The sequence below is a fragment of the Micropterus salmoides genome, unplaced genomic scaffold, assembly GCF_014851395.1.
Source record: "Micropterus salmoides isolate LMB-PRFRI ecotype aquatic unplaced genomic scaffold, ASM1485139v1 Ms_hic_scaffold_16, whole genome shotgun sequence".
Taxonomy (NCBI): Eukaryota; Metazoa; Chordata; class Actinopteri; order Centrarchiformes; family Centrarchidae; genus Micropterus; species Micropterus salmoides.
The window spans coordinates 19,768,731-19,793,596 of record NW_024040707.1 but is presented as its reverse complement, the minus strand read 5'-3'; the positions used below and the strand labels follow the sequence as shown (position 1 = coordinate 19,793,596).

Here is a 24,866-nt window from a genome sequence, read left to right as displayed (position 1 = left end):
TAACATAATGATACATTTGCACATCAAGTGCAGTCAGTATTTTGACTGGCTGACTAGGTTTGAATGGTTTTGACTGATGATCAGTCCTGAATGTTCAATGATTATTTATTTATTATACTGCGATTTCTGGCTGAACTCTCCATCCTGTACTTTGTTTTGAGACAAAACGTTCCACTTGGAATATCAACATACCCTGACGCTGCCAGACACAGATGCAACTTTGTTTTAATTTAAAGCAACTCTCTGGAAGCCATGGTACATGCTGTGCAAATTCTTCAGTCTTGTTCTGCAACATTTTGACTGCTCAAGGTTCGTTTTCTGGCTTTTTTACATTTTCACAGTCTTCATCATAATAGAGCATGCTCAGTTGTCATGGCTAAATTGTCCTGTCAAGTATAGAACTGCGGTCACATCATAACAGATGGTTATATATGCGGCGAGATCATAACCCCTGTTCAGAAATGGTCTCTAGCATCAGGTGTGGATGGTCAGTTCTTGTCCTGGTTTTCCCCCGATGATGTAGCAGTGCCCATCCTGGTCTTAAGCATTCTCATCATCAGCTTCTTGTACCTGTTGGCCTGGAGTGCCCTTCTCTCTCTCTCTCTCTCTCTATATATATATATATATATATATATATATCATCCTCCTCATTAATAAGATGTTCTGCTCTGGGCAGGAGGGTCTTTGCCACTTTAATAGCAGGGAGCCCTACCTTTTGTCGTGTTTTATATCCCAATGTAGATCAGCCCTACCACTTTTTTGCTTAAGATTTCTGGTTCCATGAAATATAATAATAATAATGCATTACATTAATATAGAGCTTTATCATTGAAACTCAAAGCGCTTCACAGTGAAGTGGGGGGGGGGCCTCACCTCAACCATCACAAATGTGTAGCACGCATGTAGCGCCAGAATGCTCACTACACATCAGCTTGAGGCAGAGAGGGAGGGAAACATTGAGCCAATTACTATGGGGGATGATTAGATGGCCAGATGTAGAAAGCCATAAGCGTGTGATAATGAAGGATTTCTCTGAACAGCTGACAGGCTGAGCAGTGGACTTTAATTCTCCTCTGTCCTCAGGTGTTCTGGCTCTCAGACATGAATCCATGTGACATGGATTCCAAGAAAACTTCAGAAGTGGCTGCTTTCATTGGCCTTGCAGCTGCTGACTGCTCAGAAGGCTTGTTGTTGTCATTCTTGCGTGTAGCGTGTTAGTAACAGAGTGTGAGGCTGATCAGCTGGAGGTGATAGCTGTGATGGGACTCCCCAGCTGCTGCACACTGACGCACAGCCTGCTCCCTGTCTAGCTCCCTCCCGTTCTGATTTTCCCAGCTGGGACCAGGCAGCCAGCCCCCTGGGGTACCTCTGCACTGTCTGACACCTGATGACCTTGAACTGATGTCTTTTTAGCACAAGTGTTTGGCTTTACATATCTCCAAAGGCTTCATTATACTATACTATGGTAGGTCGAGTGCTCTATAGTGATTAAAATCATCTGCATAATCATTCATCAGTAATTATTTCAGTGGTAAAATTTATTGGATCTTTTCATTGAAAAAAAAAAACCAGTGGAATGTGTGTTCAGATCTATTACTGTACAGTGCATTTTCTTGTGGATGCTGTGTATTTGACACTCCTCAGTTTTCTCTTTGGTGATCTTTCCCTCAATTGCCAAAGAGAATTCGGCTTGGTCCTGGCTGTATGTAGCCTTTGTTTTTAGTAAAAAAGCGTCATCATGTTTAGGAAACGTTAAGCAGAACCAAATTCCCTATGGGTACCCAATACTTGGCATTTTGGAAGGTCTCGATTCCCAACCCTAACAAGAATCAGACAATAAATACTACCGGACAGATGTAAGAATGTAGAAGCTACATTTACATTCCCAGAAAATTAAAAACAACAAGGTATAAATGTTTATCCTGCCTTATAATGAGACTTGCTTGTATAACAACCGCAGGCTCAGCACAACCAACATGGAAACACTCTGTGGTGACAAAGACACATTATGGCAATCGCTTCAACAGTGGGACTGTGTTTATAGTCTCCACTGCTCAGATGTAAACTTGATATTGTGGTCTCCCTTTGTGTCAGGCATTAAATAAACTATACAGACACATTTAAATGCTGCAAGATTTATTGAACAAGACAACAATTTGCAGACATGCAACGCCAATAATAAAAAAAACAATCAGCCAGAGAGACACACACTTCACTACAAACCCAAAAATGCTTTCAGCAAGAGAAGTGGCAGTCCACCTACAGACCCATACACACAAGCATGAGGTCAGGCTGTGTCATGTTATTGTTAGACTTTTGTTTTGAGCCTTTTATGAGCAGAGCAAATTGTCCTCCTGTGTGCCAGGACCTGCAGCACCTCCCTGCAGAGGTGCCCCTGGCTGAAGATACCCAGTGCTGTTTAGTTCAGGGATAAACCGTTTGGCATTTGAGTAAACTGAACGCTGCCAGGGCCTGTTAGGCTCATCACAAGCATCTGAGCAGCAGCAGGACTCAGTGCAGGAGCCCTTTCTGTGCCATATGTTTTTGTCAAAGCAAGAAAATAGTGATAATGTTTGGCTGCAAGATGCAAAGATGCTTGTTTATACTCACCAAAAAGATTAATGCCACACATACATTGTATAATAGGTAATAATACAGAGATCAGATTGATGAAACATGCATATATTCTGTTAAAACCCCTCTAGACAGCACGGACTTCATCCTAAAAGTAATTTGCTTGTACACATTCAAACAACAAGTGGTAATTCCAGGTTGCATTTTGACACAGCGTGTCTGATAACCACCTCATACACATGTTGGTATTTAGTCCAGATGTTGTCTATGGGACATGGAGATGTCTAGCTGCCATATCATGTTCATATCAAGGTGGTGAATTAATTTGCTTTTAGTGCTGCAATACATTAGTCATTCCTTTATTGTGAGTGTATTCATCTGAGTAATTTTTTTGAAGCAGAACTTAAGTGGAATACGTTTCCCAGTCATCATTAACGTGACAGCATTTTGCGTTCTTTCAGAATGTGTTTGTTTGCCTATTATGTTTTACGCCACAGTGAAATTCATTATTAAACAGATGAGATGATGAGCACAACACAATCAAAGGCATCACCTTTTTAAATCCCAAGTGTGTCATATACTGTGGGTCACAGTAGGGTGTCCCGAGCTTCTGTTATTTTGCCCATCTTGTTACATTTTTTGCATTTATTAGGCTATTAAGAAATGGCATTGCTTGTTGTTATAAAAGCTCTCTTTCCAAGACCGTCACAAGTCTGACTAATGACCCTTAATACCATTTGAAAACAACTTCTTTTTAAATTGTGTAACAAAAAAAGTTGGCATCTAATGCTTGTCAAATTCTTACAGTGGTTTCAGAAATGAGCAGGAAAGGAGTTTGTGTTAGGTATTGAACAGAATGAAAAGCAGCTAAAAAATGCCAACTAAGTTTCTGCAGACTATGGAAATGTAAAACCCTCTCTGCTGAGCCCTTGTCTTAAAATTCATGTATATATTTAAGTACTGGTTGCACAGTTTGTTTCTTGATAATTCCTTCCCCAATTATTTAGATGTACAAGAAAAAAAGGTCCCAAAGAGGGGTGTGCATGGCTCCTCTTAGCTATCATATCTTCTTCCTTAAAGTCTAGTTTGCACTACACGATTTGTAGCCCAATTTGCTGGTTAGTGAGCTCGGCGACTGTCAGGCTGTGATCAGGGATAAATCAGCAATCGCGGCCGCCAGTCATTATGTGTAAACTACACAGATGCCAGCCAGATATCTAGCATGCCAAATATCAGCCAATGAGAGCAGGCAGCTACTTTTTCACTGCAAAACACTTTTTAAATCACTTCCAGCTCTCTTTGTAGCTCAGACGATTCCTGCTACCTGCGTGTGCTAATCCATTCTTTCACCCATATTCTTTGTATTTATTTATTGCTACCTTTATAATAACAAACAACAGATGTTTCGTGTGTAGGTTCGCGTCATTTCCTGTTTCACATTTCACGTGTGTTTTCTTGACAAAACGTGATTTGGAGACCAGCGTTGGGTGACTGAGCCATGTAGTGTGTGACTCCCTGTCACCAATCGGTCACATAGTGTGTACGACTTCAAGACTTCCGTCACAAGATGGCAAGTTGTGTAGTCTGAACAGCACGGCCATCAGCCGACGCTGAAAGTCGTGTAGTCTACACGAGCCTTAAGCAACAAAATCCAGTCTGCACCAGTACCCAAAACAAGCATATCTCAACCCCAAGGTCTTCTTAATCTATGACTAGACAGCCTCAACCAGACCTCTCACATTAAAGGGGGCATAAATGGCTCAGTGCGTTATCCAATGGATGAACCATGATTCAGCAGTTTACACAACATTATGATTATACACATATATATTTAAGTGATTTTCTACCACGGTTCCCCGCTTTTGATCATGAGTTCAACATCATTTCAACAAGATACAATTAACTTCCCCAATATGGCCTATGAGTTCCATCTTGTGTAGACTAAGAGTTGCCATGTTCATAGGAACATTTCCAAGTGGAAAAGATGCTAACAGAGGTCAAACATCCCACTCCAGTTAAGGCTAGACATGGATAAAAGACCTAATATCTCTAACTATACATGCAACTGTTACGTTGGGTGCGGTTAGGACTCAGGAGCAGACAGAGACAGCAAGTGAGGTTTGGAACAGGGTTTTAATGATAATATAGACAATGTGTGGAATAGTGTCGGCGAATGATCCGGAGCTGGTCTGCCGGAGTGAAGATAGCGTGGTTGAATAGAGGTCCAGTAGTGGTGGCCTTGGCGTGGCGGGCGGAGTGGCAAATGGTGTAGCAAACGGAGATCCCAGGCGCATTGAAGTGAGAACAACAATCTGGCGCTGACAGTCAGGTGTACAGAGTCTTTAAGCCAGGGCTTGATTGGCAGATAGTCAGCAGCTGTGCTGAGAGCCAGGAACCTGGGAAGACCACACCCACACCACACACAGAGAGACTAGCCAAACCACAACACACTCACAAGGCTGGTCATGGATAGACCGTGACAGAGCCCCCCTCTTAACGAGAGCCTCCTGGCGCTTGACCCGGCTTGTCCGGGTGGGCCGGTAGAAATCTCGGAGGAGTGCAGGATCCAAAATGAAACTCCGAGGCACCCAAGACCTCTCCTCCGGGCCATACCCCTCCCAGTAAACCAGAAACTGAAAACCTTGACGGCGAACATCCAAAATGGCCCGTGAAAGCCGGGTGATCATCTACAGAGGACAGGCAGACACAGGCTTGAGAAGAGACACGTGAAACACAGGATGTACTCTCATAGACGCAGGTAATTTCAGTCTCATGGCAGAAGGATTGATTACCCTCTCAATTTCGAAGGGGCCAACATACCGGGGTGCCAGCTTCTGAGACTCCACCTCTAGTGGAAGATCACGAGAGGACAACCAAACCATCTGTCCGGGGGTGTACGTAGGTGCAGGGATCCGGTGGCGGTCTGCCAAACGTTGATTACGGGTCCTAGTCCGTTCCAGAACCGCTCGGGCCTCTCTCCACACTTGACGGCACCGACGGATGTTAGCCTGGACCGACGGGACGGCAACCTCCCGTTCCTGTTCTGGGAAGAGAGGGGGTTGGTGCTTTACGGTGTCTGAGACCTGCCTGTCTACACTGTCCCCAACTGAGCAAGACGAGAACTGCCAAACTGGGAGAATATCTGCAAAATTAAATATAATTTTAATCATAAAATTAAACTGAGGTCTATTTTTATTAAATGGGATAAAGGGGTATGTTTTTACCCAAAGAGTGTAGGCATTAGCACACAATGGCATTGTTATCATATTTCCAAACTCTTGTTGTTCATGACCTTGTGTAGATTGGTAAATGTCTGACAAGTAACTTATACCTGTACATCCTTTAACAGCTCTTCTTCTGATGTTTACACTGGGCTCCATGATTCAGGTTATTAGTCAGGTCTATCATGCAACCAGTGAAGTCAAGAAAGAACTGATGAAAAGCTGGGGACCATTTTTTTTTAATGGACGTTGGAAATTGTCTTGCTGAGAAACCTCAACAAAGGCTGAAGCCTCTCGCTTGATGGAGACCACCTTACTTATCTGGGGTTGCCTGTGTATCTGGCTCTTTTGTCTGGATAGTTTTTCAATAGGAAATCATGGATGAGAGGACACAATGAAAGCATATTTTGTATCTCTGCGTGTATTACAGAAACTGTGAGTCCATGTAAATTAGTACTTAATTAATTTTTGGTAAATAAAGGCTGTTTGCAGTGTTACTGAAACACATTACATTTTCGAATGAAAGCATGAAACATTTTGAAATATGTAATAATAATAACATTTCTGTGGGTACATCTACTCAAGTACAATTTAGAGGCACATAACTAGAGTATTTCCTTTTTTCTGTTATTTTATACTCTTGTCGACTTCTTTTTTTGTTTTATGCTGCTAGCTTGTTGTGATATACCTTCTGACTCAGCATCACCTTGCTGATGTTGTCCATACTTTACGGCTTTCCTTCTTGTCCTGCTGCTCAGTCCTCATCTTCTCAGGGGATCAGAGCCACGAGTGCTTCAGAGCTCTGCAGGGACAAAGCTGAAGCAGGTTGTCATGGTAGGAAGCTGCACATTATCTGGATGCACATATAAACAGACATGTATTATATAGGCTACATGTGTGCAGAATCTCAGTTTTTGCTGTTTTAAACATGGGGAGCTATTTTTCCATCTCACTAAACTCCTTAAACTATCCAGTTCCTATATAGCTTATTTGTTCCACATTGAATTAGTGTTCCCTTTGGACATCACATGCTTAATTTGTTTTTGTAATCATAGACCCAAACACTATAAAGCTAATTGATACGTTAGAGCCCACGCGGGGGGAGATAGACAAGTGCATGCAAGGCGCAGGTACATGTTTATCCAGCTGGATGATTACAAAGGTTGAACAGACATTACGATTTGTCCAGGCTTTAGTAAACACTAAAGACAGATCAGCACACAATGTTAACACAAACACAGACAGGCATGGCCATTGTGCTGGGTCAGGTCAATACCATGCAGCCATATCGTTCAGTTTACCTCCCATTGTTTGTTAAAGTGGTTTGACTCACTTGCCATTTTTGATTAGGTTTTTTTTTCTGAGACAGATCACTTGTATTATTTTCTATATTGCATTTGTATTAGAGGGAACACTGACGGACTCACTGAAACATGTCTGATAAACCTGACTACAGGAAACAAGGGAAGGTGACTGTAAGTCTTTCATGACTGATTATTGTCCAGAATCTCTCCTTCTTTATTCCCTTGCTGTTCTCTGCCAGCTGGCTCTGCTCTTCTTTTCACTTCCTTCTCCTCCCCTTGTGGTTGGATTTTCTTTGGAGATGACATGTGTTGTTTCCAGATAATCCAAAAACCTCCTTTTGTCAGAAACAAAATTGAAATATAAGACTGTTTTCCTCATAAAATACAAACACAACTCAGTTACCTCTTCTTGGCACCATGTGAGCGCCCCCTGCTGTCTGTGACTGGTAAGGCCTATGTTAATGGAATTAAAATTATCCTGGCTCTCCTGCAGACTTAAAAAACAACAACAAAACAAACCATGTATGTATGTGTGTGTGTGTGTGTATATATATCCATATGTATGTATGTATGTATGTATGTATGTATGTATGTATGTATGTCTGCCAAATTCTGACCCTACCATCTGAATGTTGCAGCTGAAATCAAGACTCATCAGACCAGGAACGTTTTTCCAATCTTCTATTGTCCAGTTTTGGTGAGCCTGTGTGAATTGTGAACTCATTTTCCTGTTCTTAGCTGACAAGAGTGGCATCCGATGTGGTCTTCAGCTGATGTAACCCATTTGCTTCAAGGTTCGACTTGTTGTGCGTTCAGAGGTGGTATTCTGCATACCATTGTTGTAAGGAGTGGTTGTTTGAGTTACTTTTTAAGGCATTTTGGTCCGCACAACTGCCGCTCACTGGATATTTTCTCTTTTCCGGACCATTCTCTGTAAGACCAGCCTGTCTGGCACAATCAACCATGCCACGTTCAAAGTCACTTAAACCCTCTTTCTTCCCCATTCTGATGCTTGGTTTGGCAGGTAACAGGATGTCATGAGGAGGCGTAGTAGCAGTGGAGCTAAAATAATGTTTGATGTATTTGGTTTCCACTTGGGCTGCATGATTGATATAAATTAATAATATCAAATACTTGCCATTTAATGTGACGCTCTTTTGTATTGCTGTCATTACACAACCATTTTTTATGCATTTTTGTATCTTTGTATTCACTGTTAACGTTTCACATTCAGCCATGCTAGTGGCCAGGTATAGACCACTGTATACCACCTTGGTCAGGAATTATCTATCTTAACAATTATGACTTGGTTTGCCATGAAATTTGGTTTTGACATTCATTTCTCCTTCCACTCCTTTCACTTCCTCCTCAGGATGAATTGTAGGAACGCTGGTGTGCCCCTGATTTTTCATCTTGTGCCATCATCAGGCCGAAAATTTAAATTTGTTCAATTCTAAACTAAATGTTAGCATGCTAACAGCTAAACTAAGATGGTGAATAAACACCATACCTGCTAAACATCAGTATGTTAGATCAGCCATTGTGAGCATCTTAACATGCTGATGTTAGCATTTTACTCAAAACACTGCAGTATAGCCTCACAGAGTCACTAGCATGGCTGTCTCTTAGACTCTTTTTAAAGTGTTCAAGTGTTTCAAAAGTGTAACGGCTAAAAAAATCTTACTGTCTAGACCTTGGTATGACATTCAGTTAGAAAATTCTCAACTTAAATAACATTCAGCATATAAGGAAATATTTTCTCTCAAACACTTGGCCACTCAGTTCCTTCCACTTTACTTGTTGCTGTATTTATCTAATGTTAGTCAAATTAAGATGTATATTTTTCTATCCCACAGGTGCAACAATTCTGTCATGGGTAGGCAGGTAACAGTGGTTTTGGAAGCCCCTTTCCTTTGTTTTATTGGTAACTGGTCAGCATAGTTAGAAATATTAGGGCTAATTTTCTCCTTTTCTGAGAAAGCTTTTTGCTGCCATTCATTCTTATACATGCAAAACTAACTTCACAGACGATAGTCCATCACAATAAACGTGCAGCCTTACTTTGATGTTGTTAAAGTTTGTGTCTTATCATATTTGTTTGTGTCTGACTTAAGTGTTCTCATATCAGTGTTATGAGTGCTTACTGTCAATCACCGGACACTCACTGTCTCCACCAGAACAAAATCTGTCAAAACATGCTGCTTTACAGACTTGATTGGCACATCCATCTCTTTTTATTGGTGATACTGTAAAGCCTGTAGATAAAAAGAAGTCTTATAATATAATTACATATGGCATGGATTGAAAACCAATTTTCCAGAGACACACGTCATGCAGGCAAAGGCTATAATGCAAGCTTTTGTACAATTTCTTATTTGTGGGAAGACATGAAATTTTGTTGATTCATTGTTTCATCTGTCTCATCCAGGCAGTAGCATTTGCTTCTCTCTTCTTCATTCTGGTGTCCATCACCACCTTCTGCCTGGAGACCCATGAAGCCTTCAATGAACTGCAGAACCGGACAGAGTTGGTTGTCATAGGAAACGTCACACAAGAAAAGGAGAGGAGGGAGATGGTGACTAAGCCCATTCTCACCCTGGTGGAGGGCATCTGTGTGGTCTGGTTCACATTTGAATTCCTGGTGCGTATCATCTGCTGCCCAGACAAGGTTGTCTTCATCAAGAACACGCTCAACATCATTGACTTTGTGGCCATTCTGCCATTCTACCTGGAGATGGGCCTGAGGGGTCTGTCATCCAAAGCTGCCAACGACGTGCTGGGCTTCCTCCGTGTGGTGCGGTTTGTTCGGATCCTGCGGATCTTCAAGCTGACGCGGCACTTTGTTGGCCTGCGCGTGCTGGGCCACACGCTGAGGGCCAGCGTCAATGAATTCCTGCTTCTCATCATCTTCTTGGCACTTGGTGTTCTCATTTTTGCCACCATGATATACTACGCTGAGCGCATTGGAGCCAGCCCCAATGACCCCACTGGCTCCAACCACACACACTTCAAGAACATCCCCATCAGCTTCTGGTGGGCGGTTGTCACAATGACGACGCTAGGCTACGGAGACATGTACCCACAGACGTGGCTGGGCATGATGGTGGGAGCGCTGTGTGCCCTGGCTGGGGTGTTGACCATAGCTATGCCGGTCCCTGTCATCGTCAATAACTTTGGGATGTACTACTCGCTGGCTATGGCCAAACAGAAGCTGCCAAAAAAGAAGAAGAAGCACAACCCGAACCCAGATGCTCCGACTGACTCTGTCTCATTTGGGAAGTCAGAAACAAACTCACACAGAGACAGCACTCAGAGTGACACATGTCCGCTGGCTGCTGGGGATAATGTCAGCAGGAACCGTTCAGGTCAGGCCGCAACACAATATTAAAGGGTCAGTTCACCCAAATGAGAGGGAAAAAATGTGATAAAATTGTGGTATCTAGCCATGCAGATTGTGAATTCCATTCACCTCCACTGTATTTAGGCAGAAATCTTTGTGTGGACTCTCTCAAAACCTGGGCAAACCAAAACTATCTGCATGGCTAAATACTCTAATGCCGTCTTTGTAATTTGGGTGAACTGACACTTTAAGCAAATGTTACTGTATTGTATTTATTCAGTAGGCTTTAAATTTTGAAATATAATTCCGTTTAACCTATTCATTTAATCAAATTTCTTTTTCCATCAATCATTTTCAGACTGCCTGACCGATGAACCCTGTTTAGTCATAAAGACAGTAAAACACCAGGATCAAATTACTCCTTATAACGTCTCAGTCAAATTAAATTTCATCAGAGAAAAATACAGATTTTATGCAATATACCTTTGTCTGGGCCTTTGAGGCAATCTCAATAGAAGCTTTGGCATTTACAATGCCGTGTGTTTTTGTCTTCCTGTCAGACTCCAAGCAGAACGGGGATGCAAATGTGGCCCTTTCAGAGGAGGAAGGCTGCAGCCTGACCCAGCCACTGTCCCCCAGTGAAAAGTGGTCCCTGCGGTGTACCCGAGGGCGTGACAAGACTAAGAAAGAGGCCACCTGCTTCCTCCTAACCTCTGGAGACTCCAACATCCATACTGGTAAGTTACATACATACCTGAATATACACATTTACTGTTGGCAGCATTGCACATTGCTGCATTTTAACTGTATTGTGGTTTCAGTTCACATCTTGGAGAAAATTTGGTTCCATAGGTATGTCGTCAGGTATTTTGTGTTTCCTCCACTGGTGCTCTCTGCGAAGTGTGAAGACAGTGTATTCAAGAAAATCCTGTTAGTGCAGACCAGGTTCAAGCCAAATGCATAGTTCTTGACAGTTAGCTCACATGTTCTATTAGATAGATTGACATTAGGTTGTCAATCTGCTCAATACCAGCTACAGGCAGGACACTGTTAGCCTAGCCCAGACCTGAAGCAGGAAGAAACAGCTAGCCTAGCTCCGGGGGGGGGGGCACATAAAACCCTCCCTAAAACCACAGTTTTTCTACTTTGGTTTTTGTACAGATTAAGCAAATTTGATATAATGCGTTCATTACTAAGCTTTAGAGGTGCTGGTAGGTGGATTTTCTTACCTTTGGACTAGTGTTAATTTTGTTAACGGAAACTCTGACTAAATATGTTCGACAGCTATATTTCATTCCATGACTAAGACGAGATAATGACGAGACGGCAGTGACATCATTAAACACTACCTGCGACTATGTTAACCCCTTGATGCCGATTGTCACGAATTCGCATCATACCTCTTCCTTTCACACGCATGTATTCCCCCGATGCCTGTTTGTGCATATTCGATACGCACCTAGGAACCTTTTGCAAGCCCTGGTTTCTTGTTTATGCCTGTTGTCGCTAATTTGCATCATACCTGCATCATCCCTGAATTTATATCTTTTCTATGTTCTATAGACAAATTAACAATCTTCACTTAATTTAACATCAGCTTGAAAGCAAATGAAAACACAAATAATTATAATTTTTTTATTGTAAGAAAATTCAAGCGACAAGGGGTTAACATGCAATATTGTTGATGAAATAAGCCAAGATTAAAAAGTAGTTCAGGGAAGACAGCCACTATCGTTCTTCAAACAACGATGAGACTTCATATCGGGAGGAAATTCATAATCTTGCAGACTGGTGCTCAGAGAACAACCTACTGCTCATCGTCAGCAAACCAAGGAGATGATCGTTGATTTTAGGAAGAAGGAGATAAAGACACACACTGTCTACACTTGGTGCTGAGGTGGAGTAGGTGAATAGTTGGAGGTTCCTGGGAATCAGCATCACAGAGACCCTGACATGGTCGTCTCACATCTCGACACTGGTGAAGAAAGCTCAAAAACAACTTTACTACTTGAGGAAGCTTAATTCTTGTGTCACGTTCTTGTCAGCTTTTACAGAGCAGTAATAGAAAACAACGTAACTGGAAACATCACTAACTGGCATGGGATGTGCACAACTCAGGACCGGAGGCCTCTGCAGCAGTGGTTAATTAAAACTGCTCAGAAGATCATTGGTACCCATCTCCCGAGCATCAGTGTTATCAGTGAGGTGAGGTGCTTGCGCAAAGCCAAAAGGATATTAAAGGGCAGTACCAACCCCAGCCACAGCCTGTTCACTCTGCTGCCTTGTGGGAAGAGATATAGAAGTTTCAGCTGCCACACCACCAGACTGCAGAGCAGCTTTTCCCCCCAAGTTATCAGACTCTTAAACTCTAATTCATCTTCAGCACTGCTCCATTGAATATAGTTTATTTATTTTATTTATAATTGCTTTCATATTAATGTATATTGTACATTATAACAGAACGAAGTTACAAACTCAATTTCACTTTAAAACCTTTTCTAATGTGATAAATAAATCAACCTTGTAGCTTGTAATCTTTCTTTTTGTTGACAATAACGAGAAGACGAAAGTGTGTGAAACTTTAGCAAAACACAGTTGGGGTCAAGAAATGCAACAGCCACCTCACTATGGCTGAAACTATAAACCGGCACAAAAATGACAATTAGCCAACCAACATAAACCACATGCACTGAACAGACACATTACAAACACTAACAAAAAGCAATATATGCATTTTGAAACATGAAACAACAAACTACTCAGTCCAGCAGAGAAGGCATAATAGGAAATGTGAGCCGTAGCTGCAAACTACATTACAAACCAGAGCAGAGGGCCACAAAGCAGCACACTCTGCTCTGCCTAGGTTGCAAAATGTAGATAAATAAATGTATTCAGTGTCTTTTGTTGGGAATCAACCTTGCGTAATGTGAAATAAATAGACTTGAAGCGTAAATAAATGCTTCAGGTGGCGGCTACGCACGTCACACATAGCTGAGATGTGAGACTGCATGGAACCAGACCGCTGCATACATCAAAATGTATGTATGTAAGTGTATCTGCTGCACAAAAGGCAAGTTAAAGTTAACAATGAAAACAACAGGATGTGGGAAAAGAAACAAGGTGATATTTGGGCTTATTTTTGTTCCAATGGAAAAAAAGCATTGCCTATCAGAAGGGAAGCAATGTGGCAATAAAATAGCTGGTAAGAATACCACAAACCTGAAGAGACACATTAAGGCACACCACAAAGAAGGTGAGGTAGGTTAACACATTAAGCCAACTAGTAAGGTGGTAGTGCTACATATAGGCTATCTTGAAGATCAGCCTGCAATTTTCATCAAATAATGGTAAGATAATAAGTTATAAAATAATTTAAGTAAGTTTGACTAAAACTATACTAAAATAGTTTTATTATTTTTTATAAAACTAAATGCCGAACCCTTTAGTCAACTAAAACTAAAGCACCAGGATGAGGTTGACTAAATATGATAAGGACCTTTAACACATGGACTAAGACTAAATTAAAAAATAGCTGTTTCCCTATTCCCTGTCTTTGTGCTAAGCTAAATGTCTCCTGGCTGTAGCACATATTTAGCATATACAGACATGAGAGAGGTATCAATCTTGTCATGTAACTCACAGCAAGAAAGTGTATTAGAGGACTTCCCAAAAGGTAATCTATTCCTTTAAATTAGCCATCTTTCATTAGCACATGTCTTTGTGTTGAAAGTGACACACTGATGGAGGCGTTGGCACAGTGCATAGCTGAAATGTCAAAGTGAAGATTTTTATTTCGTAGACTAAATGACCCACTCAAAATAACCTCACATGAATAATGGACTTCATACAGTAGTTATAATTCTTTTCCCTTTTCAGCTGTCAGGAGGTTTAACAGGACTAAAAGTGTGCAGCCAGACTTGCAGCCCACGCTGTAATTATACACCAGAAAACACAGTCGATGATATACATCAACTGTTGGGATCTGGTAGGGACAGATTTGGTTATTAGCAAAAATATCATAGATATTTATAAATATTAATACAATTATTAACATTACACAAGTTATTAATAAAGTAATAATAATAATAATCCCTGGAATCAGGGATCAACAACCAAATGTGAAAACAGTCTCAAAAAGATAAATGCCAACATTTAAACACTATTCTGCATAGATAGAGTGGACAGTGAAGGGTGAATCTGAGCCTTGACCGTCACAATCAGCTGCTTTAAAAACACAATATACAATAACCACAAGCATCAAATCGTTAAAATTATAATGGGATTTATTTACTTCGGCACAGATAAGTGATCACACCTTTAGTCAATAAACCGCTGTCATCCAAAACAAGCATACAGCAAGCAAGCAAATATAAATGTGTAGATGTGTGTTTGTGTGTATAACATTAAAGGGGAGGTGTGAGGGAAATGGTGGACGTGACCACGTGGGAGATTTGTGGGTCGAAACCCACAATCACACAGGAACCAACAGTAAACTTTCATGCAAGAGTCATGTTCTTGGCACTAAACACACAGTACAGCAGACACTGATGTGAATGCATGGCAAAAGATGAAAAATCGGAAGTCAGTAGGATCACCAAAGTCAGTAGGATTTATCCTCTGGGGAACATGAATGTCTGTACAACATTTCATGGCAGTCCTTCAAAATGTTCTTATGATTTTTCAGTCTGAACAGGTCACTAGTCGAACTCACCATCCCTATAGCCATGATGCTAGCATGATTAGAAAGAAACGATGTGTGTCTGGTGGAGTTGTGTCAATGAATGTCTATAGACTCAACAAAAGGTTTGAGTTCGCTCATTAAAAGGTGAGAGAAAACAAAAGTGAATGCACCCAACCTCCGAGCTTCTATCATCTTTATTAAAACCTCCACAGACTCAAGGCAGTTTTTAGTCATTATTCACAGGGCAGATTAAAAGGAAATCGATGGTTGTTGAAGTAATGGCATCATCTATCTGTCGCTGTGCACTCTGAAAGCTTTTCTTGAAAAATCATCTTCACGAAACGCTGCTAGGTAAGGGCACCCAGCAACTGTTGTGTCTAAATATTTAAGAAAAAGCTGTATTTTTCCTGACATACATGTGTTCAGGTTCAAGTACAAGTATTTGTAATGTAAGTTGGATTCAATCAGTCATCTTGTTGACATCCAGATTTCTTTGAAACACCTTGGACTGCCAACTGTCTCAGCGATCACTAACTTAAACTACACATTTGTGACATGTAGAGCTGGATAATAAAACAATAACAAGGATTTTTTTTCAATAACAATATAACAAACGTTTAATAAATATTTGATTTTATTCACTTGATTCATACTAGGTCTTATTTTTTGTTTTGTTGAGGAAAAAGGACTGAAAAAGCTTTTACTTAATTTTACTTATGCATATTTGTTGACAAAGATTTTTATCATAATTGTTTTGAATGTTCTACCTCAGATTTGTGAAGTGATCCACTGTTTGGCATCAAGTGTTGAATATAAAGAAAAGTTTAAACCACAATTAACCATCAGGTTTCTTCAACTTTCGCTCAGGAGCAAAATTCAGCCTTTAAACTTCCGTTCCACTTAGATCTCTCGCTGCTTGAATGGCTGCTGGATCTTGCATCTGAGCTTCATAAAGTACCCAGAAGCCCTTTGTCAGAAGAGACTCTGTATTTGGCAGTCATGGGTCCATTCCTGAGCACACATCCCACCCAGTCAACAAACAGCCAAACAACACTGAAGGTATCTGCAAAACTGCACTTTAACTGAGATGTATTTTTCCACCAAAGCTCGTTAGCTTATCACTGTTGAGGAAAAAAACAACACATAAATGGGGCACTTACTGTAGCTTGGCTCCTATGAGGGTATATCACACTTTTTTTGACAGTCCATTACAAGAAATTGTATTTCAACGTGTTGCCTAAAAGCCTTTATCAATCCCTAAATGTGTAGAGTGGTGCTGGCTCATGGCATTTTGTCACATGCAGGAAAAATATAAAAAACACACACAACCTAAGTTAAATCTGTCAGATACATGAGAAGCAAGGATGTGGATGGACACATAATGATGCTCAGGGAGTAAATCATCTGTCAATATAGTATTTACAGCCTCCCAGTCACAGTGGGAAAGCTAAAAACACAGAGAAACACAAATTGTCCCCAGCCTGCTGTCACACGGATTTCTCTAATAATACGCTAAATTATCTGGTAAGCTCATGAAATAGCCAAGCGAGCTCTCTTCTGATTGCAGAGACAAAAAGAATGTAAAGCTGAGCAAAGCCAGAACACCTCAAAACTAATCTCTCTGAGAGAGAGAGGAGGGGGTAATTCAATCGTGAGTCCTCTGTCTGGTGAGTATGTGGATAATGACAACCCAGTCTATTACAGTGGAATATCACACATACACAACACATCTGAAAAAAGGTTTCAATTGGACTTTCACCGTTTCCTAACAACGCTAAAAACTGTTGTGGCAGAGTTCAAAATCAAAACATCTCTTTGTTTTTGTCCTTTGTTTTTGTCCAACATGCAAAAGGCTCCCTTTGTGATTGCAGCCATTTTGAGTTGCCTAGATAGAGGGCAGATTATGGGACACTGGCTCTGGTCTTCAGAGCTATGCCCATAGGGGATGTTGTTAGGTTAATTCCAGGAGGTATGGATAATATTTCACCAGAGCAGTATGGCAGGAAACAGTGAAGAGGACAAATGGATTCAGCAGGTCTGAAGATGCTCAGACGGTTATCAGCAACAGGAAATGCCCCCCCCGTGCAGTGGGAACAAAATGCTGCTGGATTTGAAGTGATTAAGGTTGTCACAGGGAGTCTGTGACAGTGTTAGCGCTCGATGTCACAATTTAAACAAGCAACTGATCGAAATCGCATTGTCGCAGCGATGTGGCAACTGGCATCTCGTTTCCTTACGACAAGTGCAATAACAGTGTGGCAAACCATTCTAGTGCTGCTAAGAGGAAACAGCAGATGGATACACAGACAAGCAGAAAAAAGGCTTCTGAGCTCAGATGAGCCTCCGTACTCCCAAGTGACTCCTCTTGATGATTGTGGCTAATAGGTTTCCATTAACAACGTGGGTGGTCAAAGCAAAAGCGTCCTGCTGGCCTTAAAAGTTCAGATCTGTTGGATTTCTCTATCTGTGAAGTAGAGCTAAAATATAAGTCAACCAGTTACTTGTTAAACTGGCAAACGTTCACAGGATTCTCAACTTTAAGGATTAGCAGCTTTGCTAAATATGATTGCAAATTAAATATCTTTTTGTCAGACAAAACAAGCTGTTCGGAGATGTCATCTTGGGCTTAAACAATTTTATGATGTTTTATAGATTAAACAATTTATTGATTTGCATTTTGAAAAAACAAATGATTGCTGATGATGACTAATGATGAAAATATTCATTAGCTGCGCCTGTGATGGACTCACAGCCTGAACAGCTTCCGCTTTTATTCAACAGAGATACTTTATTACACCGTGTCAAAAACTATTAGACTACAGGTCTGTTTTCTTTCATGCTCAGATCATAAGTCACCCTTGTATTTCTGTCCTTTTGCGTTTCCTTACAGAGAGCTGCAAAGACATCCTCGCTGCCACTGGAAACTACGCTCAGCCAGAGGTCACCACACTGACCTGATGCTGATTGGCTGTGAAAAGGAGAAAGAGCATGAACTTGCGGCGGAATACACGCTGTGTAGAGCTTCAGCTCTCGTCCCTGCTTTTGTGTCGTTCCTAGGATGAATGGCAGACCGGATTCTTTTTATTCAAGACAGGATTTTTTTTTTTGTTGTTGTTGTACATCCTAAACCATGTGGTACAAAATCAGCTGCATAGAAGATGTACCACATGCACACTCATTTACATGTTACAAAGCATTTTGCATGTATTGCATGATATGGCATTGTATAATGTACTGTTGTCTTAAAGGTCCTGAAAACAGATTTTCTCAGTTAGCTTCTTGTTATGACCAACAGGGTCCTACATGAACACATTTTCTGCCAGTTTTGTAACATTTTTGGTTATTTCACATTTCTGTACTTGGTTGGAAAAAGTTGATGTCATGTGTGTCTGTGCTCCAATCAGGATTTAGCAACATTTGAATCAGAATCTGATGACAGTTGGAGGGTTGTTGTTGCACTGTCAATCAAAGCTTATTAAACCAGACCCACACAGTCCTGATGAAGCAGATTAGCTTTTGTTAGTTTTTGGGCCGTAAACTCTCAGTAAATAATATCTATCTTATTATTTGTTGGTCAGCTTTGACTGTTGCTTTTTCAGTCATGAATATTTAATGTTATCGAGGAAGATTTAAGATTTTCAAACAAAATGTTCGAGGGCTTTAATCTGAAGTGTGTCTGTTTAAACCATCTGGCAACATCTTTACTAATGAGATGTCGGTTGCATTTGTTAGCCTGATTCTTATTTTTTTCTTTCACATTTGGAGTAATATGTACAGAAAGTCAGTTTGTGCTCATTTTGGAAGCAAAAAAAATTCTAAACTTCATCATTTAGATTAATGTCTCATATCCATAAATGTTGTTTAGTGTCAAGTAAGAACTCCCAAACTCTAGTGAATATGGGTTTGTACAGCAAAAATGTTACTGTGAACTAGGATTAGATAAAAACTTGAAATCGTTGTTCGATCCTCATCAAAACAGACCCAGAGTTCTTTGTAGATCATCCGGTCTCTGCCTCTGCTTTTCAACACTGACCACAGGGACAACATGCAGTTATTTTGATGAGAAACAGCGTGGTATGAATGCTGCTCAGGCAAGACATTGTTTGTAAATCCTTTAACAATAAGAGAATTTAACAAAAGAAAAAAAAAATCAATGGAGCAGTATTGTCTACTACATCAGCCGTATACAATTAATGCATCATTACTGGTTGAGTCTGGACCAAATGTAGTCTCTTAGGTTACATGGTAGATTTTCATTACCATTCTTAGTAAAAAAAAGAAAAAAAAGAAATACATACAGTGCAATGCCATCAGTTCCACTTGTGCCTCATGTTGAGTAATGGAGCTTAAGTGTGTGCAGTAATGTAATTAGATTTGTTCCTCAACACTTCTGGTTGTGCCGGATCTGTAGAAAATCTGTGACATGTTTCCACAGAGAGAGAAGTAGGAGGAGTGTGGTTTCTTTCACTCGTGGCTTATAATATATTCCTCATGGTCTACCATAGTGGCCTTATGTTTAATAAACAAAGGGAAAGTTCAGTTAATCTTCATTAGACTCCAGCTTTGTTTCTATGCTGACCCAGAGGTCTGTAATTATGTATAAGCACAGTTGTATGTATGTAGCAGAGTTCACCATTGTGGATCATTCATTAAACTCATTTCTCCTCTGTATATGACATGCTTATGCACCATGAAAGAGCTGTTAACCAATAATGAAAGATTATTATTTTGATAATTCACCTATTTAGCCTCATTTCCTGTTTTCTCTGTTGTATATACTCGAATGTGCACACAGCACATCAGTTTCATATCTACCCCATTATGGATTGTATAAGTGACTGATGGATTTTAACCCAGTCCAACTGTCAGATATGTGTGTGTGTGTGTGTGTGTGTGTGTGTGTGTGACTGTTGTATCATGTAGGCATGTGTTTCTATGCAGAAATAGAAATAAAATCCATTCCCCCCTGGTGTTGAAGAGAAAATGTAGTCGTTTTTTTAAATTTTCATTCACAGTTTAAATTTTTATTTTCATTATGTAATCTGTATCCCCCCCCATTAAGCGCACAGTTTGCTGCCTATATAATGCTACTCCTGTCATCTACTGTACAGCTATTTACAGTGGTGACACAAGTGTTGTCTAGTGGTCGATCTTGCTTAAAGTGGTGTAACGGCAGTCACAGCTGTGCCTCCTGCTCTCCTGTGCCTCCATGATTATGTACCAAAGGTGTAGATGGCATACAGAACACATCTCCATGGAGATCTGGGATGACAGGCAACACTAATTACTGTTCTGCTGCCTCCATCTCCCCCTCCCTCTGTCTTTCACACTCAAATAAACACGTCACCATCTCTCTTTCTCTCTCTCTCTCTCTTTCTTGCTCTCACACACACACACACACACACATCCTCATGGACACACTCACCTCAGCTCAGCGTGATGATCGTTAATGTTGTTGCTCATGAGGGAACGTTTTGATGTTGAGGGATGCATTGTGCAGTGGACTGAGGTTGTGGGGGTAGGGTGGGCAAGATGTCACAGGTGAGTCTAAACCACCAAGGCTGCATGAATATGAAAGCAGACACAACGTGTTCATACAAAAGTAGACAGTCTTTTACTAAAGCTATATGTGGACTGAGAGACTGTTCAGACAGAAGCAGGGGTATGAGATGAAATAAAGACGCTCCTATTCTGTCTCTGAAACACAATATCTGGCTGATATTAACTTGACGAAGTATGTAGATGTGCACAGAGAAATTTTCAGCTCATCTCCACAAATTGGCAAGCTACTGGAGTTGTGTGCGTGCATCGCATCTGTTCATGTGATGACATCTCAAGACCTGGATCTGATTAAAATCATGTACATATTGTGATGCGTTGAACACTTGTGTGACAAGTGGATTTTGCTTGAGGGCTTTTTCATAAGTGTGATGCAATAAAGCTCAAGACTTAAAGGGACATTTCACTAGTTTTCTCACCTACCCCTAGAGGCATCCAGTTATACAGACAGTTTTGCATTTGTTTCTCCAGGTTGAATTAAACATCGCTTAGATTTCTGCTCAGAACAATAGTGGTGAATGGAATTTAAGGTGCTCATAGTACTGAAAATTATATCTTTCCAGAGACTGGTCCTCATTACTAAGAAAAATCAACAAACCAATTTCATAGGGACTATTTGTGGAACAGTGCTTCTTTTTCATGTTACTGCTTTGCATGGCTGCATGCATGCAATAGTGGATGCTGTCATTCTATTGTTGCTTCCTGTTGCTCTGCATGATTTGCGAATGCTGTTGTCATTTTATTATCTTATGTTTGTATTTCTTAACCTGTAATTTCATTGGTTTTAGAACAAAGTGCCAAAGGACTGTTGATAATTAGCCAGCTAACTAACACTGGCACATTTAAAGAAATGTTGATTAATGTCAGTTGTCCCAATAAATGAAGAAAAGTAATTTCTTAATGTGGTGGGCACCATCAACACAATTCCATTCACCTTTGATTGTTTTGGGCTTGGAGGTAGAAATCTAGTAGAAATCTAGGAGAAGGATATTTCAAAACATGGGCAAATAAAACCAAACATTTCTGGAAAAAAGTGTGAGAAAATATTTATGTAATATTTTATTTATTTAATATTTAAATATTTATTTTTGTGTTTTAGTCTAGATTAACAACTCACTATTTTGTCATTAGACAAATGACATTAGAGAAATTTCATAACACTTGTTGAATGTCTTGTGGTTCATGTTGCTATGGCCATATTTCAAATAAAGCATCAGCCTGTCTGTAAGAAAGATGTTGCAGTTAAGTTTTCCTTTCAGTGGATGTTGGTTGGTGATTAATGCATGAATCATATGTGTTTTGCAGCTCAGTATGTAGACAATCTGCTTTTAGATGCTCATTTTTGCTTTATTGCTATGTGAATGTTATGGTCATCACAGGTATCATCATCATCACGTGAGTTTAACAGCTGGTGCCACCACAGTGGATAAAATACAACAAATTAAATCACTTATTCCAAAGGGAAATACCACCTTAACAGTCCTCTTTAAACGTGCGTACGTCTCTGTGCTCAGAGGTGATAATTGCCCAGCTGGATCCTTTAATTTGGTTGAATGCCATATTTTGATGACTCTATCAACACAAAGCAGAAATCATGCTAGTAGCTGATAGTTTTTTTCACACCTGAATAGCTCCATTAGTGAAGCAGCATCTCCTGCTCAGAGTGCCCAGAGGAAAGATGATTGACAGATTTGCGGGGCTGGGATTCATGAAACAAGATGAGCTCGGGCAGAGGAGAACAATTCGGAACTGAAAGTTGAGAGAGAAAATCTGTCAGAACTTGTCCTGTCATCCTTGATTACTCCATTTCATTGTTTCCCCTCACTCCTTGTTTTATTTCCCCCCTCTGTTGAAGGTTGTCATGACAATATTGAACAGTTTCTATGGAGAAAGGCTGAGTCATTTCACCATTTCATAAATTTCCTCAACCCTGTGGAAAAAGGGACCATCTTGACTTCTTGTCTTACCTCTGGAATAACAAACTTTCACTTATGGCTTTATGAGGATGTAACATAGAGGGGCAATGGCAGGCAATGTGAACTTTCCACTCTACATAAGCAATAAGGAGCTTTCATGTCAAATATAAATGATGTATTATTATTGGATAGCTGTGGCCTGTAAATTCTGAGAGCACTTGGAAGATGAAGGCAAAGGGATTTGGATCAATGTATTGAGCTCACTTTGTGCAAGTCATTGCTTTCAGAATACCAGACTGTCCATTAATCTGTTTTCAACACATGGTTGAATTTTCTATCATGAATCAGAAGATATTTTCAAACAGGGGGAAAGAAAACGCTGGCTCTTCCTTCTCTCTTCAATTGAGGATTTCAAGCAGAAAGTTCTAATGTTGACTGAATGCTTCAAAATCATCTTTTGAAGCAGGATTCAAAGCATTAAAAATTACAATTCGGCCATGGTAATGCCCTGCTTTGACAGTCCTATTCCATCCGGCTCTTAGGGAGGAGGCGGGAAACAGAAGCACAGTGTGGTTGCCATGCAGACAGAGCTTTGGGGCTGTTTTTTCCCTTTTCGTCTCTCCACTTTCCGAGTTCAAGGGTCATCCCCACTTGAACCTGAGTGGATGTGAGGCCACAAGAGCTCTTCACTGCTGCCAGTTATGGGGAGCAGAAGATCTCATGTTGTTTTCTAAACTGAACTCACAATTCATTATTGAGGATGTTGATTCTCACTTTTAGTAGTTGAGTCGATTCCAAATCGATTAACAGCACAGGGAAGAAATATTTGCATTGGCCTGAATAATTGACAACCCTGATACTTCCATTAAAGCATATAGGTTCATTAAATCACCATCACATACTCACACATTCTCCTGTCAGGCTTGTGGAGATTGACAGAATCATTTTCTCTGACAGTGAACATTTTACAGACTGTCTTTTTGAACTCCTCATTTGCGACATTGGTAACTCTTAGCTGCCTGATAGTTGAATGGGTCACTGTAATTGTGATTTCCCAAAAATTACGTAACGCAAGTTTTTTTCCATACACTATCTCTTATATGAATTCCAGTGATAGGCAACTAGAGGAAAAAGATCAAATAGAGAAAAACAGATTGATCAGGTACATGTCTCATTAGTTAGATTAATCTATTGCTTTTTTTATTGCCTGCAGTATTTGTAATCGGGTTGTAGCCTCGCATAAAAATAAACCATTCACTAGCTTTCTTGGTTACCTCTGACGGTCTGTATGCTGCTTGCTAAATTAACAAATCAGGTTGGACTTTTTGCAAAATCTATTGGTTAACATAGGCTGTGATGTTAGTGCACATTCCTGAGCCTTTTGCCTACTGATGCTGAACTCCACCCAGCAACAACACCGCAGCTAACCAAATGGAGTCTGCTAACAGCAAACACAGACTCCAACCCCACATAAGGATAAAACAGCAAAAAAGTTGTGCTGAAGCCTGTCAGGCCAAACAATAATCAGATAAAAAAAATTACCCAGAGTTGGCTTTCATCCTGTTACACAGGTAAACTAATTACTGCCAAGCATGTGAAATATATTGTGGTTTTGTGCTTTGGCTGGCTCAAGTTAGATAGCATGACCTTGCTGGCTAATGACAACCAATTGCTAATGTTGTAACGTTGTGTTAGTTGTAACATAATGGTTTTCCACATTACTTCACCAGCTAACGCGACCCATATTACTATCCTTTTTTTATTTTTATCACTGCCCTCATGTGGAATTAAAGGTTTAACAACATTGTGGGTTACCAAGTTAATTGCAAAGATTTGACAATGCAGCATTGTTGCTAAAAAATAAATAATAAATATATTTTTTTTTACATTTTTAAATAAAATTTTAAAACTCATATTAAAACAACACTAATTTACATGGTTCATTGATACAGAAGGAATATGAAATAGAAGGCTATTTACAAGGTTGATGTGAGTTTTTAGGGCCTAACCTTCTGGCAGTCGGGCAAGCAGAGAGTGGAGCCACACCGTCTTTCAATCTCTCTCCCTCTCTTTCTGACATTTACAATTCCTGATTCTGTCATTGTTCTGTTGGCTACCAATTTTTTTGTTGTATGTAAAAAGTAAAAAAAAAAAAAAGTCTTCTCCTGTGGATTTATTGATGTGGATACGGACGAGGGGAATAGTTAAACATCAAGCTAAGATGTAATTCATTGGAAACCTACAGCCATGTTAAACTTTGACCTACTGTGC

General features: G+C 40.3%; 1 protein-coding gene across 1 annotated transcript in view; it reads left to right on the top strand.

Moving 5' to 3' along the window:
- Positions 1 to 20,104, top strand: part of kcnc4 (potassium voltage-gated channel, Shaw-related subfamily, member 4) — a 29,692-nt gene extending 9,588 nt beyond the window's left edge. Inside the window, exons 2-4 of the mRNA XM_038723209.1 lie at positions 9,528 to 10,464; positions 11,000 to 11,176; positions 18,011 to 20,104. Coding sequence (XP_038579137.1) covers positions 9,528 to 10,464; positions 11,000 to 11,176; positions 18,011 to 18,078 — 1,182 coding nt within the window. The 3' untranslated portion in view covers positions 18,079 to 20,104. The remainder of the gene's footprint in view (positions 1 to 9,527; positions 10,465 to 10,999; positions 11,177 to 18,010) is intronic.
- The last annotated feature ends 4,762 nt before the right edge of the window (positions 20,105 to 24,866 follow it).